At 43.2% G+C, this 16,706-nt stretch overlaps 1 protein-coding gene and 1 long non-coding RNA gene across 7 annotated transcripts in view; one reads left to right on the forward strand and one right to left on the reverse strand.

Annotated features, from left to right (window-relative positions):
• The window catches only part of PLOD2 (procollagen-lysine,2-oxoglutarate 5-dioxygenase 2), an 89,470-nt gene extending 86,272 nt beyond the window's left edge, over positions 1–3,198 (reverse strand). For 5 of the 6 annotated variants that reach the window (XM_053311383.1, XM_053311381.1, XM_053311380.1 and 2 more), the window contains exon 1: positions 2,429–3,198. In XM_053311383.1, coding sequence (XP_053167358.1) covers positions 2,429–2,546 — 118 coding nt within the window. In that variant the 5' untranslated portion in view covers positions 2,547–3,198. The remainder of the gene's footprint in view (positions 1–2,428) is intronic. The other variant, XM_053311382.1, reaches the window with a different exon arrangement.
• Positions 2,432–16,706, forward strand: part of LOC128351668 (uncharacterized) — a 30,122-nt gene continuing 15,847 nt past the window's right edge. Inside the window, exon 1 of the long non-coding RNA XR_008319961.1 lies at positions 2,432–2,568. This is a non-coding gene — a long non-coding RNA (uncharacterized LOC128351668). The remainder of the gene's footprint in view (positions 2,569–16,706) is intronic.

Genomic DNA, 16,706 nt, shown 5'->3' on the forward strand with positions numbered 1-16,706 from the left:
TTTGCATGTTGATTTTTTTGCCAAAAAAATAATAATCAATTTATTTCCCCCCAGAAAACCCACATCTCTGCCTACACCAAATCCTGATCATGGAGAGGGCTACAAAGACTACTATTAACTGAATTTAAGAAAAAAAAATGCTTGCCAGTCCATATCACATACTTCAACTATCCTTAACACAATCAGAATTTTTTATAATTCAATAATAATAATTTTGCTCTTCCTTGACACCTTTGTGCTATACTGTTAACACCAGAATAACATAATGTGATATCGCACCTGAGAGTTACTGTAGCATGAGTGTCCAGAGGCAACACAATGTATGTCTTCAATGCAAGTTTTGCCACCTCATGATGCAAGTCACCCATGAGCACAAAGGTCTCATGATATAAATGGGATTTATGAGCATGGAATGTGTATTCATTATATTTTTCATTCTTAAGCTAGGGTTTTCCCCCCACAAGTAATAAGCATTCAATAAAGCAGGAAATTTGGAAGATCTGACATTTTAAGCAAATGTTTTTCTCCTACATGGTAAAACAATTAAGCAGATGTTGTTTTAAAATAATAATAAATAAATAAATAAGCCATTCACTACCACAAAGGTATGAATCAAGATACTGAGCTCTTTTTATTACTTCCACTGTAAATCACAGATTATGATTAACTTCCCAGGAGAAATGCAAGTAGAGACTGGGAACAAAAATGAAAGCCTGCCTCAGTTCAGAATTCAAGCAAGAAGCGCATGGGAAGCATCACTCTGCTTAGAATCAAATGGCTTGTTTGAACACTGGAACATGTTTTGGGCACTTTTCTTTGAACAGGATTTTAATGCATGTCTTCTTTCTTCTGTTTTAGACATTGAAGATTGAATTTCTTCCTTCTTTTCCAGCTCCTTCAAAAAAGCACAGGACAGGATCCAAAGAGCAGAATGTGAACACGGCTGGGAAGGAAACTGTGAAAAATGGCCAAGGGCCAGGAAAGCAAAGCAAAAGTAGCAGTCCTTAAGTCCGAGACATCATATGGAATCCTGCATTTTTATGCAAGCCAAGTCAGCTTTGTCAAATATCATGACTAAGAGACAGGAACGGAAGAGCGATGCCAAAGGATTTCTCCTTTGGATTGCCTTTGTTTGCCTGTGAAACATCAGGGCTCTTCCGCTAGATGCTGACTGGAACTTTCATTACTATATTTTGTATCACTTGCATTAACAAATGCAATACATATAATAAGGGCCTAAATGAAAATCATAGTGGAACTTTTTCTCCGCCCACCCACTCGGAGACAGTTCAAAAGAGACAATCTCCCCAAACTGTGTGAAACTTTTCATATAGGATGATCCTATACACATGTACTTCACTGCGTGTACATCTAAGCATATGGAGTAACCTTCATTGATGGAATGAAATCACATATCTAGATCTACATGAGATCTTCACTCATTTTTTCTACATGGAGAGATTACTATGGTAACACTGTAAAATGGATCCAAGAATCTCATCTTGAAATTTTCAAATGCAAACTCCTTACAGCATTGGCCTAAACACGTTTGCTTGCCATAACTTGTATATGGGGTGCCTTTTAAACAAGGGTGGATTTGCCAGAGGCTAATGTTCCACATGAAAGCTACAAGGATGGGAAGTGACAGTGAGAGAAGAAATAAGAAGAAAACATGTGCACGGTGACGGCTCTAGGGGAAAAATGAGGTGAGCACAGAAGTGGCAAAGTGCATTTATTTGTGGGTGAGTTGTGTCCCACATATTAGATTTCGGAAACAGAAATGGGGCAAATGGGGGACAAACTACTTATTTGGGGAGGGGCACTTATCCCCACTTGCCCTCCCCGAGCCACACCTACATGTGCAGCAACTTCATTTGCTGCAGCACAAAGCACAAAATGAGACATGTTGGGGGAACCAGCATTTCCAAAGGGCTTTTGTCTCACGTTTGGACCAGAACCTGAATGAGCAGATATCCCTGGCTGCCTGGTAGGAAGTGGTTGGATCAAATCACTAGCTAAAGCAGCCTATCTGTCCCCACTGGGAATATCTGAACCTCTCTATTGACAAGCCCAAGCTATTGGGAATCAATTATCAAACAAAACAATTATGAAACAAAGGTTGCAATCTCTCCTTGTCGAGGAACTTGTCCATCCATCCACCCATCCCTTTTAGTAAATCTAATCTTATTGTGTTCACAATCCACACTGGGCAGGGAAAAGGGAAAGTTAATTTCTAAGAAGAGAAGTTCTGGGTTCAAATTCGCCTGGCATCCAGGCCCTGCATCTCTCTTTCTAGACATTAACCATTAAAAACCAATTGGCGCTGTCAAGCACTCTGTACATGGCTGGAGCCACTCTCGTCTTTCCTATTAAGGCTAAGTTTTGCATATAGGTTCCGAGTGGGCTGGGTAAGGAGCGGATGAATTACCTGCGGGGATGGGCGATGTCTCGGTCTCGGTCTCGGGCTCCGCGGGGTGAATCGGCTGCAAGAGATGAATGGCTAAACCCAAGAGGAGAGCGAGGGGTCCAGAGGTGCTGATCGCCATCTTCGGCGCTCCAGGCAGGCCAGTAAGTTAGCAGAGCAAACGGAACCCGGGGGTTCCCGCCCCTCCTCCTTTTTCAGACGCCCCCGCCAAGGGGGATCTGCGAGCTGGGCTGACGGACACGGATTTCCCCAGCGCCCCGCTCCTGCCCGAAGCACGTGAGGCTGCCGTTAACTCCAGAAGGCAATGAGAAGATCTCCACGACAGAGGGCTGGAAATGGGGCGGAGGAAGAATCCCCCCCCCCAAATCCACCCGATCCAAATGCAAAAGAATTGCGGGGGTGGGGTGGGAGGCTCCAGCGGATGCAATCAGGTGTAGGGATGCAGTCGAGATGGTAGCAGTGGCAGCAGCACACCCTCTCGCCCTCCGCTAAGGGCAATAGGCAAAGGGCATCGGCGGGGCGCGCTGGAGCTTTTATACGCTAGGCGGGAGTGGGAGGGGATGGCCAGCGGGCAGCCCCGAGCCAGGCGAAACCAGAGCTTCTGTAGAAGCGGCGGCCGCGGATTCCGGCTATTGGCCATGGAACAGGCGGGGAGGGGGAGTGGGAAAGGGAGGGCTTTCTTCTGGCAGCAGCTGGCGCCTTTCGTGCTCTCCCCACGTCCGCGCCTGAACCGTGCCGGTCCGAGGAGGACATCATCTGGCCTCCTCCACGAATGAGCATCTGCGAAGCGTTTGCACATGCTCGGTAAAGAAGTGACGCTCTTGCCCAAACCCTGAGCTTGCGTCGAAATGCCGATTTTCTTGCCCCAACTCCTTCCCCAGTTGTGTGGTCCTGACTCTGAGTGAGGGTTGGTTGATGCTCTTGGTAACTCCCAGTGAGTGCAGTTCCTTTCTTAGGATGCCTACGACTGTTAATTTTATGTATTGATTTCATATAGCAGCACATCAGCCTGCCTGGCACTTTGCAGAGTGTAAGAGGTCAAACTCCTGACCCCGTGGAGAGTACAATCTAAAACGGAATGAGGAGCATCGGAAGTTGAGGAGGGAAATGGAGGCAGGGGTCAAAAAGGAAATGCATTTATGCACATCTATGCATGCTTCCCTGCTCTTTATCCTGCCTTTCATTTCTGCCTCCGTTCCTGTTTGGTCTCTTTTGTGCAGAAGTTTAGATTACAAGTGTTGTTGTTTTGTTGCCACTTTCTACAAGGTAGTTCTGGGCTGGCATTCCAAGTCTCTAAGAGTGTCCTTGTTTGGAAATGCCCTTATTATCACTATCATTATCATCACGCCTGGAAATTGCATGAGTATATCACACCTGCTGCAACAGACTAACACAATTACCCCTTGGGAACTCATGAATTTTGTGTCACAAATGAATTTAATTAATAAGGTACAAAATGCAGAAAAGAAGTTGAATGCACATTTCAAACAACATAGGTTTTACATCTGCATTACAGACTAACCTGTATAAACATACTGCATTTAGTTGAATCCAAGACTAGGGGTTTTTTATATTCGAAATCAGGAGGTCATCTTAAATTGTACTGTTCCTTCCAAGTAAATGCAGTATAACCCAAAATCAGATTATTTCACACATAACAATAACATCTGAAAATAGTTTGGTGGCACCATGTAAAATGTGTATCTGATTCAATGTAGGGCTTTTTAAAAATCCTGCAGGGTTTAAATATGAATATGAATGTTTCTGATTAGTGTCCATCTGTGTTTCATTGTGAGATGAAAATTGTATACTAATTTGTGCTTCTTCATGATGTGTTGAGATGAACATAATATGATATTTATGTGATTGATTTCAGAATGCTGCTGTACATTTTATTTTGTTTTGTTTTTTCCAAAGGAAGCACTGATGCCACAATGGGTTATGGCATGATGCACAGTGAGCAGCTCTTTGCCCTTTTTTTAAAAAAGAAGACACCCATGTTTACTTTCTCTTCGCGCCTCTCAAAAATTGTTTCTTCAAAGCATAAACCATTGTAGAACTTGGCTGATACACAAGTAAAAAATTGTTTCCTGCTTTCTGACAAAATTAGAAAATTGCTTGTTTTGCATAATTCTATCAGATGCAGATAAAATCATAGGATGTGCACATAGCACATATTTCTGGCTTTGTGTATCATACTGTCTCCAGTAACCAGAGCCAAGCCTGGTGTGGCTCCCTACCCCACAATGGCAAACATGGTTTTCCTATTATATTCCATTCCCCAAATAGGAAAGGTCTATCAACAGTGCCTAGCCATGAAAGCAGACTATAATTTCAACATCCTTAGGCCATTAACTTCTGAATACCAGTTCCTTGGGGAACAAACAATGGCAGAAAACTGCTACTTTCATGCCTTCCCTGTGGGTTTCCTCATAGCATCAATCTGAAAAGTTTCTCTCTTGAGAGGCAGGATTGCAGGAAGCTTGAATCTCATCAGGTGTGGGGTAAGTTTTCAAGGAAAGGGGGATTCCACCTAGGGAACAAGTTGTTAGTCAGATTTTGCGTCAGAAACTTATATTTCTTTCATGTGCTTTGTAAATCCCTGATATTGTTCTAGGATAGTTTATCTGTAAACATTTAAAGTTACTTATGTGTTTTCTTACATCCATGTTCTTTGCAACTGGGTAACCATGACTTTTTAAGTGTGCCTCCACAAATATAATCTGGGGTTCTTTTTGAAGTATTCTTGCAGCTACTGAGTGTTTATTTTACCTATAACTAAAAGCTGAGAGATCCTCAGACAGAAGTATTTTGAATAAAGTTTATTTTTTTTCTTTTGGTTATTTGCAATTTTAAACAAACTTCTTTGAGTGGATTTTTAACTCATGAAAGGGGGGCTGGAAAGGGTTTGCTGATGCAAAACATGCCTCAATTTGATCGTTCATCAGTTACCAAGTTTTCTCACCACGTGTAAGCTTGAACGTGGAAGGTTTTTGTACTATTCCAATAGTAAGAGGAGAGTTTCCCTGGAATTTCACCCCAACCCAGGAGGGGGTGGATTAAATTCTGTTAATAATTGGGTGTGGTGGCAGCGAATAAACTACTGGACGTACAGGAAAATTTAAAGGGAAAGCCTTTGTTCTAAAAGCCACAAGGAGGGGATGATTCAGCATTTTTCTTCCCATCACGTGGGTTGCTCTAGGACAAAGGCTGGGTAAATCTGTTACACCTCCCCTTGGCCTGACTGACAGGCTTCAGAAAATTAGCCCTGAGTACTTGCATTGAAATTAATGGGACAAATAAACTTGTCCCATTAATTTCAGCAAGACCGGAGACCTGATTATTAGTAATCTAGTAGGAATGTGCACAAAATGGATTTTGTGTTTTCTTTCAAGCTCAAAATGAAATGCAGATGGCCTTTCAGTGAAACAGTGGTACTGGCTGTTTCGACAGAACAAAACTCAAAATGTTTCGAGTGTTTTGGCCATAGGAAACAATGGGGAAACTAAAAACACTCCATTGTTCCCCATAGCTCCTAGGGACATTGAAGGGAGATGGGTGGTAGGGCTTGATGGCTGCTATCTACCACCCAACCCAGAAGAGATTTTAAACTCATTTTTAACCTTTTCCCCAAACCTCCATAAGATCCTATGGGGCAAAAGTTAAAAATTTGTTTTATATCCCCCACTTGCCAATTTATTTTTGGGATTGGGTGGCAGGTAGCACCCATCATGCCCTACCACCTAACCCACTTTGGTGTCCCTAAGAGATACCCATGGGGAACAATGGGGTGTTTTGAGTTTCCCATTGCTCCCTGTGGCCATAACAAGCTGCAAGCACAGAGTGCAATGCATTTTGCAACTCTACCTTGAAAAACACTGCAGAAGCACACAGTAAGAGGGAACTTGTCTCTCCCAACACAGAACACACATTTCAAACACAGTTTTAAAAAACCTTTTTTTGGTGCCAAAAAAAAAAAAAGAATTACTGACCCAGAATCCACTGCCAGCTGCAGTGCCTGCACTGCAGTAACATCATTGGCACAAGTTGCTCTTATTATGATTGCACACAATTATGACTCCTTACTTCCTAACATTGCAGCAGTTGCCATAGCATCACCAGTAAAAGCAAGCATAGCCATAAGCTCAACTATAGCAACTTCAGTCATATTGGGCTCACCCCAGCACAGTTGCCCACTTGATTTGTATAGGAAGCCAACCAAGAAGCAAGGAGATCACAAGCCAAATGGAAGCCAGTGCCAGAAAGCCAATCAGCAAGGGAAAAACAGGCAACCAAAGTGGCACTCGAAACATCAAAACCTTTTCAATTGAAATGGAATTGTTTTGTTCGGAGCTTAAGACACTCGAAACAGCCTGTTTTGAGTTGAAACATTTCAATGCCAAGATGTTTTGCACATCCCTATAATCTAATGTGGATGTGAGCCAGTGACTGTAGTAGCCTCTCTTATAATAGGGGTGTGCACAAACCAAAATTTGCTGTTCAGTTTGAATTCAGATCGAATTTGAACTGAACCATATGCTGCCGAACCAGTTTGACTGAACCGGTTTGGCAGTTCAAGTGGCTATACCGGTTTGGCTGTTCAAGTGGCTCATTGTTTTATGAGTTGTTTTAATTGTAAACCGCCCTGAGCCATTTTGGAAGGGCGGTATATAAATTAAATAAATAAATAAAATAATTAAATAATAAATAAAGGGTAATCCGGTGAGGATTCCCATTTACAAGTAAGGTGTTGGTTAGGGGTGTGCACGGAACCGCAGAGCTGCGGTCCGGCACTGTGGGGTGGGTTCCTTTAAGGGCGGGGAGGGTTTACTTACCCCCCCGCCACTTGCCCCCGTCCAGCGCGCGTATTTAATGTAATAATTGGGGCAGCAGGATACTTCCCTGCTGCCCCTTGTCCCTCTGCAATGCCGCCAGCTTTGACTCACAGTTTTGAAAATAAATTACTGCTGCCCAGTGCCAATAATGAAGTTGAAGAAGAAGCCGGCCTCTACTTCGGCGCCTCTCTGCCCGGCGGCTCCCCCAGGAGCCGCCGCCGCCTCCCAGCAGCCACTGAGAGCGGCTCTGCCATGGAGGACGCGCCGCGGCAACCCTCACTTCCGGCTACCATGCGACTTTCCCCCACATACAGAGTGGCTGCATTCTGCCACTCTGTATGCGGGGGAAGTCGCATGGAAGCCGGAAGTGATGCAACCCTCACTTCCGGCTTCCATGCGACTTCCCCCGCATACAGAGTGGCAGAATGCAGCCACTCTGTATGTGGGGGAAAGTCGCATGGTAGCCGGAAGTGAGGGTTGCCGCGGCGCGTCCTCCATGGCAGAGCCGCTCTCAGTGGCTGCTGGGAGGCGGCGGCGGCTCCTGGGGGAGCCGCCGGGCGGAGAGGCGCCAAAGTGGAGGCCGGCTTCTTCTTCAACTTCATTATTGGCACTGGGCAGCAGTAATTTATTTTCAAAACTGTGAGTCAAAGCTGGCGGCATTGCAGAGGGACAAGGGGCAGCAGGGAAGTATCCTGCTGCCCCAATTATTACATTAAATATGCGCGCTGGACGGGGGCAAGTGGCGGGGGGGGTAAGTAAACCCTCCCCGCCCTTAAAGGAACCCCCCCACCCGGACCCGGACCAGCCAGATCTGAACCGGTCTGGAAAGTCCGGAGGCCTTTACAATGGCTTCCAGACCGGTTCGGACACACCCCTAGTGTTGGTGAATCTACTAAGGGGTTGTCAGGGCTGGTGAGAATAGTAGTTTAAAGTGCTTACCAGCTGGCATTGCTACCGGCGCCATTGCTCCCCCCTCTCGGTGCAGCCCAAGCCTGCAGCAATCCATGTTTAGCAAGCCGCATGCACAGAGGCATGGTTCTGGCCTCCATGCAACTGAACTGGAGGTGGTTTGGTCCGTAATTGAGCTGCAGTTTGAGGTGAACCAGTTTAGCATCAAACTAAAGTAACTAAGATAGTGCACACCCCTATCTTATAACTATAGCATTTAAATTTGTGTATAAGTATATGTACACATGCACGCCACTAAAAATCTCTATGTGGTACCTGAGCTGAATGCTTATGACTGAAGGGGTACACTTGTTTTTAAAGGCCGAGAACTCCTGGGTTAGGTTATGTTGCTGGGAAGGAACTTGGAGCTAGAAGTATGGTGTTATGGTGGTTCTAGTCCTCCTTAGAAGGACATTCCCAGAAGGTGATCCTGGGGAATTATTGCATTGTTTTTTGGCTTATTTATTTATTTTTATTTATTTATTAGACTTTGGTGCCAAAATATCCTGATCCCCCCCCACAACCAATAATTTTCAACATCTTCATTAAATGACTGAGTGAGGTCATCCAAAGGTTTGCTGTGTTATCAATATGTCAATGACACTCAACTCTACTCATTTCCACCAGCTGATCCCATGGTGGTGGAAACTCAAAGCCTGTGAGCAGTTCTGGTCTAGATGAGAGTGAAGCTTAATCCAGACAAGATGAAGGTTTTGTTGGCTGGAAATCCTAACAAACTGGGTGGACCTGTTCTTGATGGGGTTGCACTCCTCCTGAAGGCGCATGTGTACTGTTGGGGAGTCTTGCAAGTGTACAAGCACAAGTGCACCGTCTGCTCATTGACCTGACTTTATCCTTGAAATCACAGGTGATTTTGGGTTACCAGGAACACCTTTTTTCACATTGTGCAAACTATGGCCCTACCTGGAGAAGGTGGAATTAGTCCCAATTATCCACACATCCATATTATTGTAATGTGCTTTACTTTCAGCTGCCACTAAAGATAGTTCAAAAAATTCAGATTGGCTGAAAACATGGGCACCAGACTGCTGGTAAGAGCTAATGCTCCTTACAAATTACACCTACTTTATATCAGTTGCGAGCTTGGAAATTCATTTCTGGACCTGCACTTTTGTAGTACCCTTAAAGCCATATATGCTCTAAGCCAAGCTATCTGAAGGACTGCTTGTGCTCATACGGTCCTACTCAGACATTAAAACCTACACTTCAGAATTTGCTCTCCAACTGCCTCTGACTCAGGGGCGTAACTATAATACAAGGGGAGACAGTTGTCTGGGGGCGCACTGCCATGGGGGCCCCCCAGAGGTAAGTCACATGACTGACTCCTCCAGCTGCTCACCCACCCGGGCTTCCTTCACTTGTATTCACCCTCCGAAATTGATGTGAGTGTTAAGACCTGGAGCTACCGGAACAGCATGTCTTTCTCTAGTACCATTAAATGACTTGCATCATCCACAATTTACAAAACCTTTAAAAAAATAATTTAGGATGATGTTCTATTGTGGCACATAGGGGATATATAAATTTTACTATGCTTTTTGTTACCACTATTCAGCCTCATTTAAGGTTTCTTTACTTCATGAGATGAGCTTCAGTGGGGAGGGGGGCATTTTAAAATCTTGCCTCTGGGCCCATTACAACCTTGCTATGCCCCTGCTCTTACTCAGATTATGTCGCAAGCACTGAAGACATTCTTAGACTACACCTTGCTTTTAATGACTAGCTAGTAGCTACTACTTTTAAATGCTGGTTTTAATGTTAGCAGTTTTTGCTTTCTTGCTCTTTTTAAAATGTTTATAGTTTTTGGTTTTAATATTATTTTAATTTCCTATGTGAGCATGTTTAGTTTGGAAAGCAGTATAAACATGAGCTGTGTAAGGATGGATAAATAAACCAGCATGCAACTCTTGTCTTCTGCAACAACCCATACCAGACATTACCATATGCTAAGGCAGGCTTGCTCTTCAGCTCTTAAAATATGGCACAGTACAATGATTGTGGCCTACTCTAGGCTCACCACTGATGCTTTACATTCTTCACATCACCTAGAAATTTAGACACCATCTTATCCAGATGACAAATCCACTAATCCACGAATGCAGCCGTGTACTACAGGAGGTGTTCATTATTTAAGAAATGTCTTTCTACCAACATTACCAGTAGCTAGTCCTGGCCTGCTTCCAATTTGCCATTTTTGGTCGTATTAACCCAATAGATTCACTAACTTATTCTGGAGAATCAAAATGATATTCCTCCCTCTGAAACAAGTGCATTCCCATGTATTCCCAAATATCATCTCCATTTTTTCTAGTGCGGATATATTATTGTTTACTTAGCTACTACTACACAGAGCAATTGTCACAAGTTGGTCTAGAAGAATGGTCAGTGGTGTGGTTTGGGGCCTTTCTTCCTTCATTACCATCCCCTCTTTCATGTTGCCATTTCCTTCATCATCATCCCTTCCACTCTGAGGAAAATTGGCAAAGATTGTGAGGGACATTTCACCATACCGGAATTCTTTTTAATTTTTACATTACCACTATACATACCCATGTTTGTGTACATAGAGCCTTTTGGAGATCCATAAACTCCCCTCACAGGCTGCATCTATTTTGGTATGCATTGCCCTGCCATGTTACTGTCTGACTTATTTTTTATACTGCTCTGTTGTGGGTTTTAATTTATTTTAAAATCATTATCATTATCATTATTTTATTATTTATTGGCTGACATGATAGGAAAATTACTCAAAGTAGTCCCATTGAAATGCCTGACCTGTCCTTTTGATTTGAAGGGGATTCTTTGAGTACTGTTCCTCCTCATGCTGGGCATTATTATTTTTCTATATTGTATATTTAAAAATGTATACTTTGTGTTTTTTATGCAATTCACATTTTTGTACACTGCTTTGAGCTTGGTTTTAAGAAAAAATGTTTGAAAATGTAATAACGAGTGAATGAAACAAACCAAAAGTCCACTCCACCCCCCAATACCTCCTAGGAGCAGCAGTGGCAGCTGCACAGAAAACAGATGAACAGATCACATTTCCCCATCTGCCCCAATTGCCCTGACTGCTCAGAAGAGGGAGGGAGCTCCCCTTGGTGTGTGAGGCCAGGAGGAGCAGTGAGGTCGCAACAAGGCTGGAACGTGAGGGTCCTGTCTTCACTCCTACCATTCTTCAGCCTGGCCCCCCCAGGAGTTCTTGACAGGTTCTTGTTCTTGTTGGTCTAGCATTCCTCATCTTCCCCCACACAATGGCTCTTGGTTACAGGGTTCTGTGAGTGGAAGGGCAGCTGTGGCCCTCTTTGGCCACAGAACATTCCATATAATGAAGTCATTCACAAAATCGAAAAATGTGTTCTACCCAGGTTTGTGAGCTGTGTGTGCTCCCGATTTTTGGTTGGGTGGAAGCAAGGTAAGGGGGAAACTGGGTAGAAATGATGGTGTGGAAGCAAGGTAGAAGGAAAAGCTGCCCTTACCTTGCTTCCACACAGTCACTTCTACCCAAGTCTCCCTCTTACCTTGCTTCCACACAACTGAAAATTGGGAGCACAGACAGCTCTCAAACCCAGGTAGAACACAGTTTTTGATTGTGTAAATGACAATCGAATGACAATCACATGGAGAGATGAACTGTGCCTCTGCCACCTCTTTTCTTCTTTACTACCAGGCTGAACCATGCTAGACAGAGGTGAGGTTTCTCAGCCGTGTGGGTGGCAATCACCGTGGTTTATCAGGCTACTTAAAAATGGCAAAACAAAAAGTGATTTAACACTTGAGGAAGACTAGATAAAAACATCACCGTTTTTAGGAAACAAGTGAAGATTTGGCTCTTCAGCCAGGCTTTTATATGAGAGAGCATTTTGTTGTTGTTGTTGCTGCATTGTGTTTTGTATGTTACTGGTTTATATAGGTTTTTAACTTTAAAATAAATATATTATTTTTATTTTTATATTTAATATCTGTACTTTTTGTATTTGTGCATTTTAAAATTATATTGTAAACCACTTTGAGATTATTTTAATTAAAAGTGGTATAGAAATCAAAAAATAAAATAAATAATATGCAGCTGCCACAGAACTGGCAGTAGTATACTAGTAGTAGTGGCAGTAGTATATTACCACCTGCCCTCTTGATCCTTGTCTGACATGGCTTATACTATCTGGCAGGGAAGCTGTTGTAGAGGGCCTGGTAGAGATTATAAATGCTTCTCTGAGGGAGGGCAGGATGTCTCCTTGTCTGAAGGAGGCAATCATTAGACTGCTTCTGAAGAAGCCTGCCTTGGATCCCTCAGAGTTAAAGAATAACAGGCCTGCCTCCAACTTTCCATGGTTGGGCAAGGTGATTGAGAAGGAGGTGGCCTCCCAGCTCCAGGAGGTCTTGGAGGAAACTCATTACCTGGATCCATTTCAAACTGGCTTTCGGGTGGGCTGTTGGGTGGAGACTGCCTTGGTCGGCCTGATGGATGATCTCCAATTTGGAATTGACAGTCTGACTCTGTGGGTCCTTTTGGATCTCTTGGTGGCTTTCAATACTATTGACCATAGTATCCTTCTGGAACATCTGAGGGGATTGGGGTGGGAGGCACTGCTTTGCAGTGGTTCTGCTCCTACCTCATGGGCAGATTCCAGATGGTGTCAATTGGAGATTGTTGTTCTTCAAAATCTGTACTTCTGTATACTGTCCCTCAGGGCTCTGTATTGTCTCCAATGTTGTTTAACATCTACATGAAACCACTGGGAGAGATCATCAGAAGATTTGGTGCAGGGAGTTATCAATATGCTGATGACACCCAGGTCTATTTCTCCATGTCAACATAATCAGGAGAAGGCATAACCTCCCTAAACACCAGAGGCAGTAATGGGCTGGATGAGGGATAACAAACTGAGGCTGAATCCAGATAAGACGGAGGTACTTACTGTGTGGGATCGAAACTTGGGAGACAATTTTGATCTGCTGGTTCTGGATGGAGTCACACTCCCCCAGAAGGAACAGGAATGCAGTCTAGGGGTGCTTCTGGATCCAAACCTATCCCTGGTGTCCCAGGTTGAGGCGGTGGCCAGAGGTGCTTTTTATCAGCTTCGGCTGCTACACCAGCTGTGTCCGTTTCTTGAGATGCTCAAAACAGTGGTATATCTGCTGGTAACCTCTAGGCTGGACTACTGCAATGCGCTCTATGTGGGGATGCCTTTGTATGTAGTCCAGAAACTGCAGTTGGTTCAGAACGCAGCAGCCAGGTTGGTCTCGGGGTCATCTAGGAGAGACCATATTACTCCTGTGTTGAAAGAACTACTCTGGCTACAGATACATTTCCAGGCAAAATACAAGGTGCTGATCATTACCTATAAAGCCCTAAACAGCTTAGGCTCTGGATATTTAAGAGAACGTCTTCTTCAGCTTCACCATGAGCCCCACCACCTGATAAGATCATCTGGAGAGGTTCGCCTGCAGCTGCCGGCAGCTACTCGGGAACGGGCCTTCTCCATTGCAGCCCCTGGACCTTGGAATGCGCTTCCTTTTGAAATAAGAGCCTCCCTATCTCTGGCAACTTTTTAAAAGGCACTGAAGACACATTTATTCATCCAGGTTTTTAATTAGATTTAAAGTTTTAAATAGTTTTAATACTGGGTTTTAAATGTTTTTAATCTTTTAAATGATTTTAATTGTTAATTGATTGAATGTTTTAAATGATTTTAATTGTAAACCACCCAGAGACACAAGTTTTGAGCAGTATAGAAATATTCTGAATGAATGAATGAATAAACAAATAATAAACACAAGCTTTTTGTTTAACATATTTATATGCCACCCAAAACCTATGTCTCCCGGCTGTTTACAATAGAACAGTACAAATTAAAACAAAATTAAAATTTTAAAACATTAGAATAAATTTTAATACAATGTGAAAAACTGTAAGTTTAATTAAAAGCCTGAGTGAACAAATGTGACTTAATTGCCTTCTTAAAAGTTATCAGAGTTCCTGTCATCTGAAAACATCCTAGGAATCTCTAGAGTGCAAAGAAGAGAAAATATCCATCCTAAATATTTGATTTTGTTATCCATGTGGGCTGTGGTGAAGCAAAACCACTTAGGTTACCATAGATCTCTCTTGAGTCTGTTATATTTGCTGCCAGTAAAATGAATATGTAAAGGAGATTCAGCTCTGAGCTAAATAGTGAAGTGGAACACAATTTCATTTCACAGATAATGGATGAGGTCTTTATAATCTAATTCTAAACATGTTTGAGTCCAAAATGAGCCTCACTGATTTGAATGGGATTTATTTCCCAGTAAGCACACTTAGAATTGCAGCCTAGCTTGATAACAGGCTGACTCAGCCCTACTGAGATTTGAACCTTTGGTTCTGAGGAAGGGCAGAGGTTCCATAATTGATGCTTAGACCACCAAAGAAGCCTACAGGAAGTTAGCAGCTTAGATTAATCCTATAAGATTAAGTGTTGTGTGTATATATAATATGTAACTATACCATGCAATTCAAACATGACAGTACCAAAAGCAGTTTTCCACACAGATCTCATGATAAAAATCCTGGGTCCAGTGCTGTTTCTACATCTTTCAGTGATTGCCAATTCGAAATAGCAAGGGAAAACACCCTTTCTTGACTCTTACCAGGCCAGCTAACGTGTTTTGTTTCTTTTCTGGAGCAGTCTACATGAATTAGAATCCATAACCCTGTTCATACGTTACTGTCAATGCACATACAGTAGTATACTGCATTTGTGGGGCAGCCATACCCAGTTTTCACTTTTAAAGTGAATGTATGTATCCGCATACAGTGTAATGTCTGAAGAGGGCTTATACCTACTTTCTATGGAGAAACTGATTTGTGAAGAATAATATCACGTTATGAAAGAACTATGTTCCAAATACAATAGTGGATAGCTGCAAAAGCAAGTAAGTAACCCTTGTGACATCCTTTGCTCTTGGTGAAGGGAGAATTTGTGAAGCTTGGGATTTGACTTGGATTTCCTCAAGCCTCTGTTATATTATATATATATATATATATATATATATATATATATATATATATATATATATATATTTGGAAGTTTGTCCCCAGTAGGGATCCTGTAGAGAGTATTGGGGGGGGGTGGAGTCAGAAGGGAAAAGGGAGGAGTTGCTTCTGAATAAACTCTTACTTAAATCTGTATAAGATTACTTTGTGTTTGTGAGGGAAGCAGCTATAAAACACCACCAAACTCAGAAAAAGAAGCCACATTCACACATAACACAAAACCTCAGTTAAATGAGGCAGGGGTCTGAAATCATGAACATCCTGCTAACTGGGCAAAGAGGCACCTTTTAACATGGTGATTCTCTTTATTTAGCAGGGAGAGAGTAACTGCCCCTATCCACCCGCAGCACAGTACCTCCAGTGACTGTTGCTGGTGTCTGTCTTAGTTTCTTTTTAGATTGCCAACCTTTTGGGGATGGGGATCCACCTTATTTATTTGTTATTTCTCTGTGTAAACCACCCTGAGCCATTTTTGGAAGGGCGGCATAGAAATCGAATAAATAATTAAATAAAATATATCCGAATGCATGCATTTCACAGCAAAAGAGACCTGAGGTTTGTCTCGCCAAACTTCAGTTTGAAACTTTGGTTTGTAGTGAGATTCTCCACCATAACCTGAGGTTTTTCGGGAGCTGAATTACATCTGAATGTGGACAGCGCCGTAACCATGGTTTCGGGATTCCACCCAGGATCACGCCTGCTGCGCTTCTCACGCCTTCTGTGCTTCTCACGCCTGCTTCTCTGAGCACTTGCCTTGCCCTCTGTCTCCGATCCAACAAAGCAGTTGCCCAGCAATAGGGATGCTGCGATGTTACATCCCAACCTTCAAAGCATGTCAAAGGGCAGCATCACACAGGGGCATGCCCTCTTCCCACTCTGTCCCTTGCTCCCTACTCCTGGCAATCAGGAGAGAAGGGGGACAGGATGGCAAGATGTGCACTTTGTGCTTTGCTCTCCAAAAATGAAATGACAAAGATGTATGTTCACAAGCACATACAGTCAAGGTTGCAACATAAGCAGGGCAACCCAAATTAGAGCACTGGGATGGCAATGTATGGCAGGGCAGCGATATCTGGAGTCGGGTTTAAAAGGCTGCCTCTACTAGAAATTCTTGAATAGCTCAGGTCTATTTTTTTGTACAATGATGTTGGTTTAGGGAGACCCACATGTTCCCTTGGGGGAATGTGTGCAGTTTCTAGGCTTACTCATGAGAAGGGCCAGGTAGCACAATCAGCATTGCCTCCAGTGAAAGGAGCGATTCGGCATCTGTGATGAGGATAGATGCTGTTCCTGAGCGGACCTCTCACTCATGAGAATGTAAGACCGTGCAATTACCGCTTAACAACTCATGAGAAGAACTGTCTGTGGGGACAGGGGTATCAGGCAGAATTACTAATACTGCACGATGACATCCCTTCTCCCATGGACTGCTCTCTCATTT

Source organism: Hemicordylus capensis, chromosome 3 (genome assembly GCF_027244095.1).
Source record: "Hemicordylus capensis ecotype Gifberg chromosome 3, rHemCap1.1.pri, whole genome shotgun sequence".
Taxonomy (NCBI): domain Eukaryota; kingdom Metazoa; phylum Chordata; class Lepidosauria; order Squamata; family Cordylidae; genus Hemicordylus; species Hemicordylus capensis.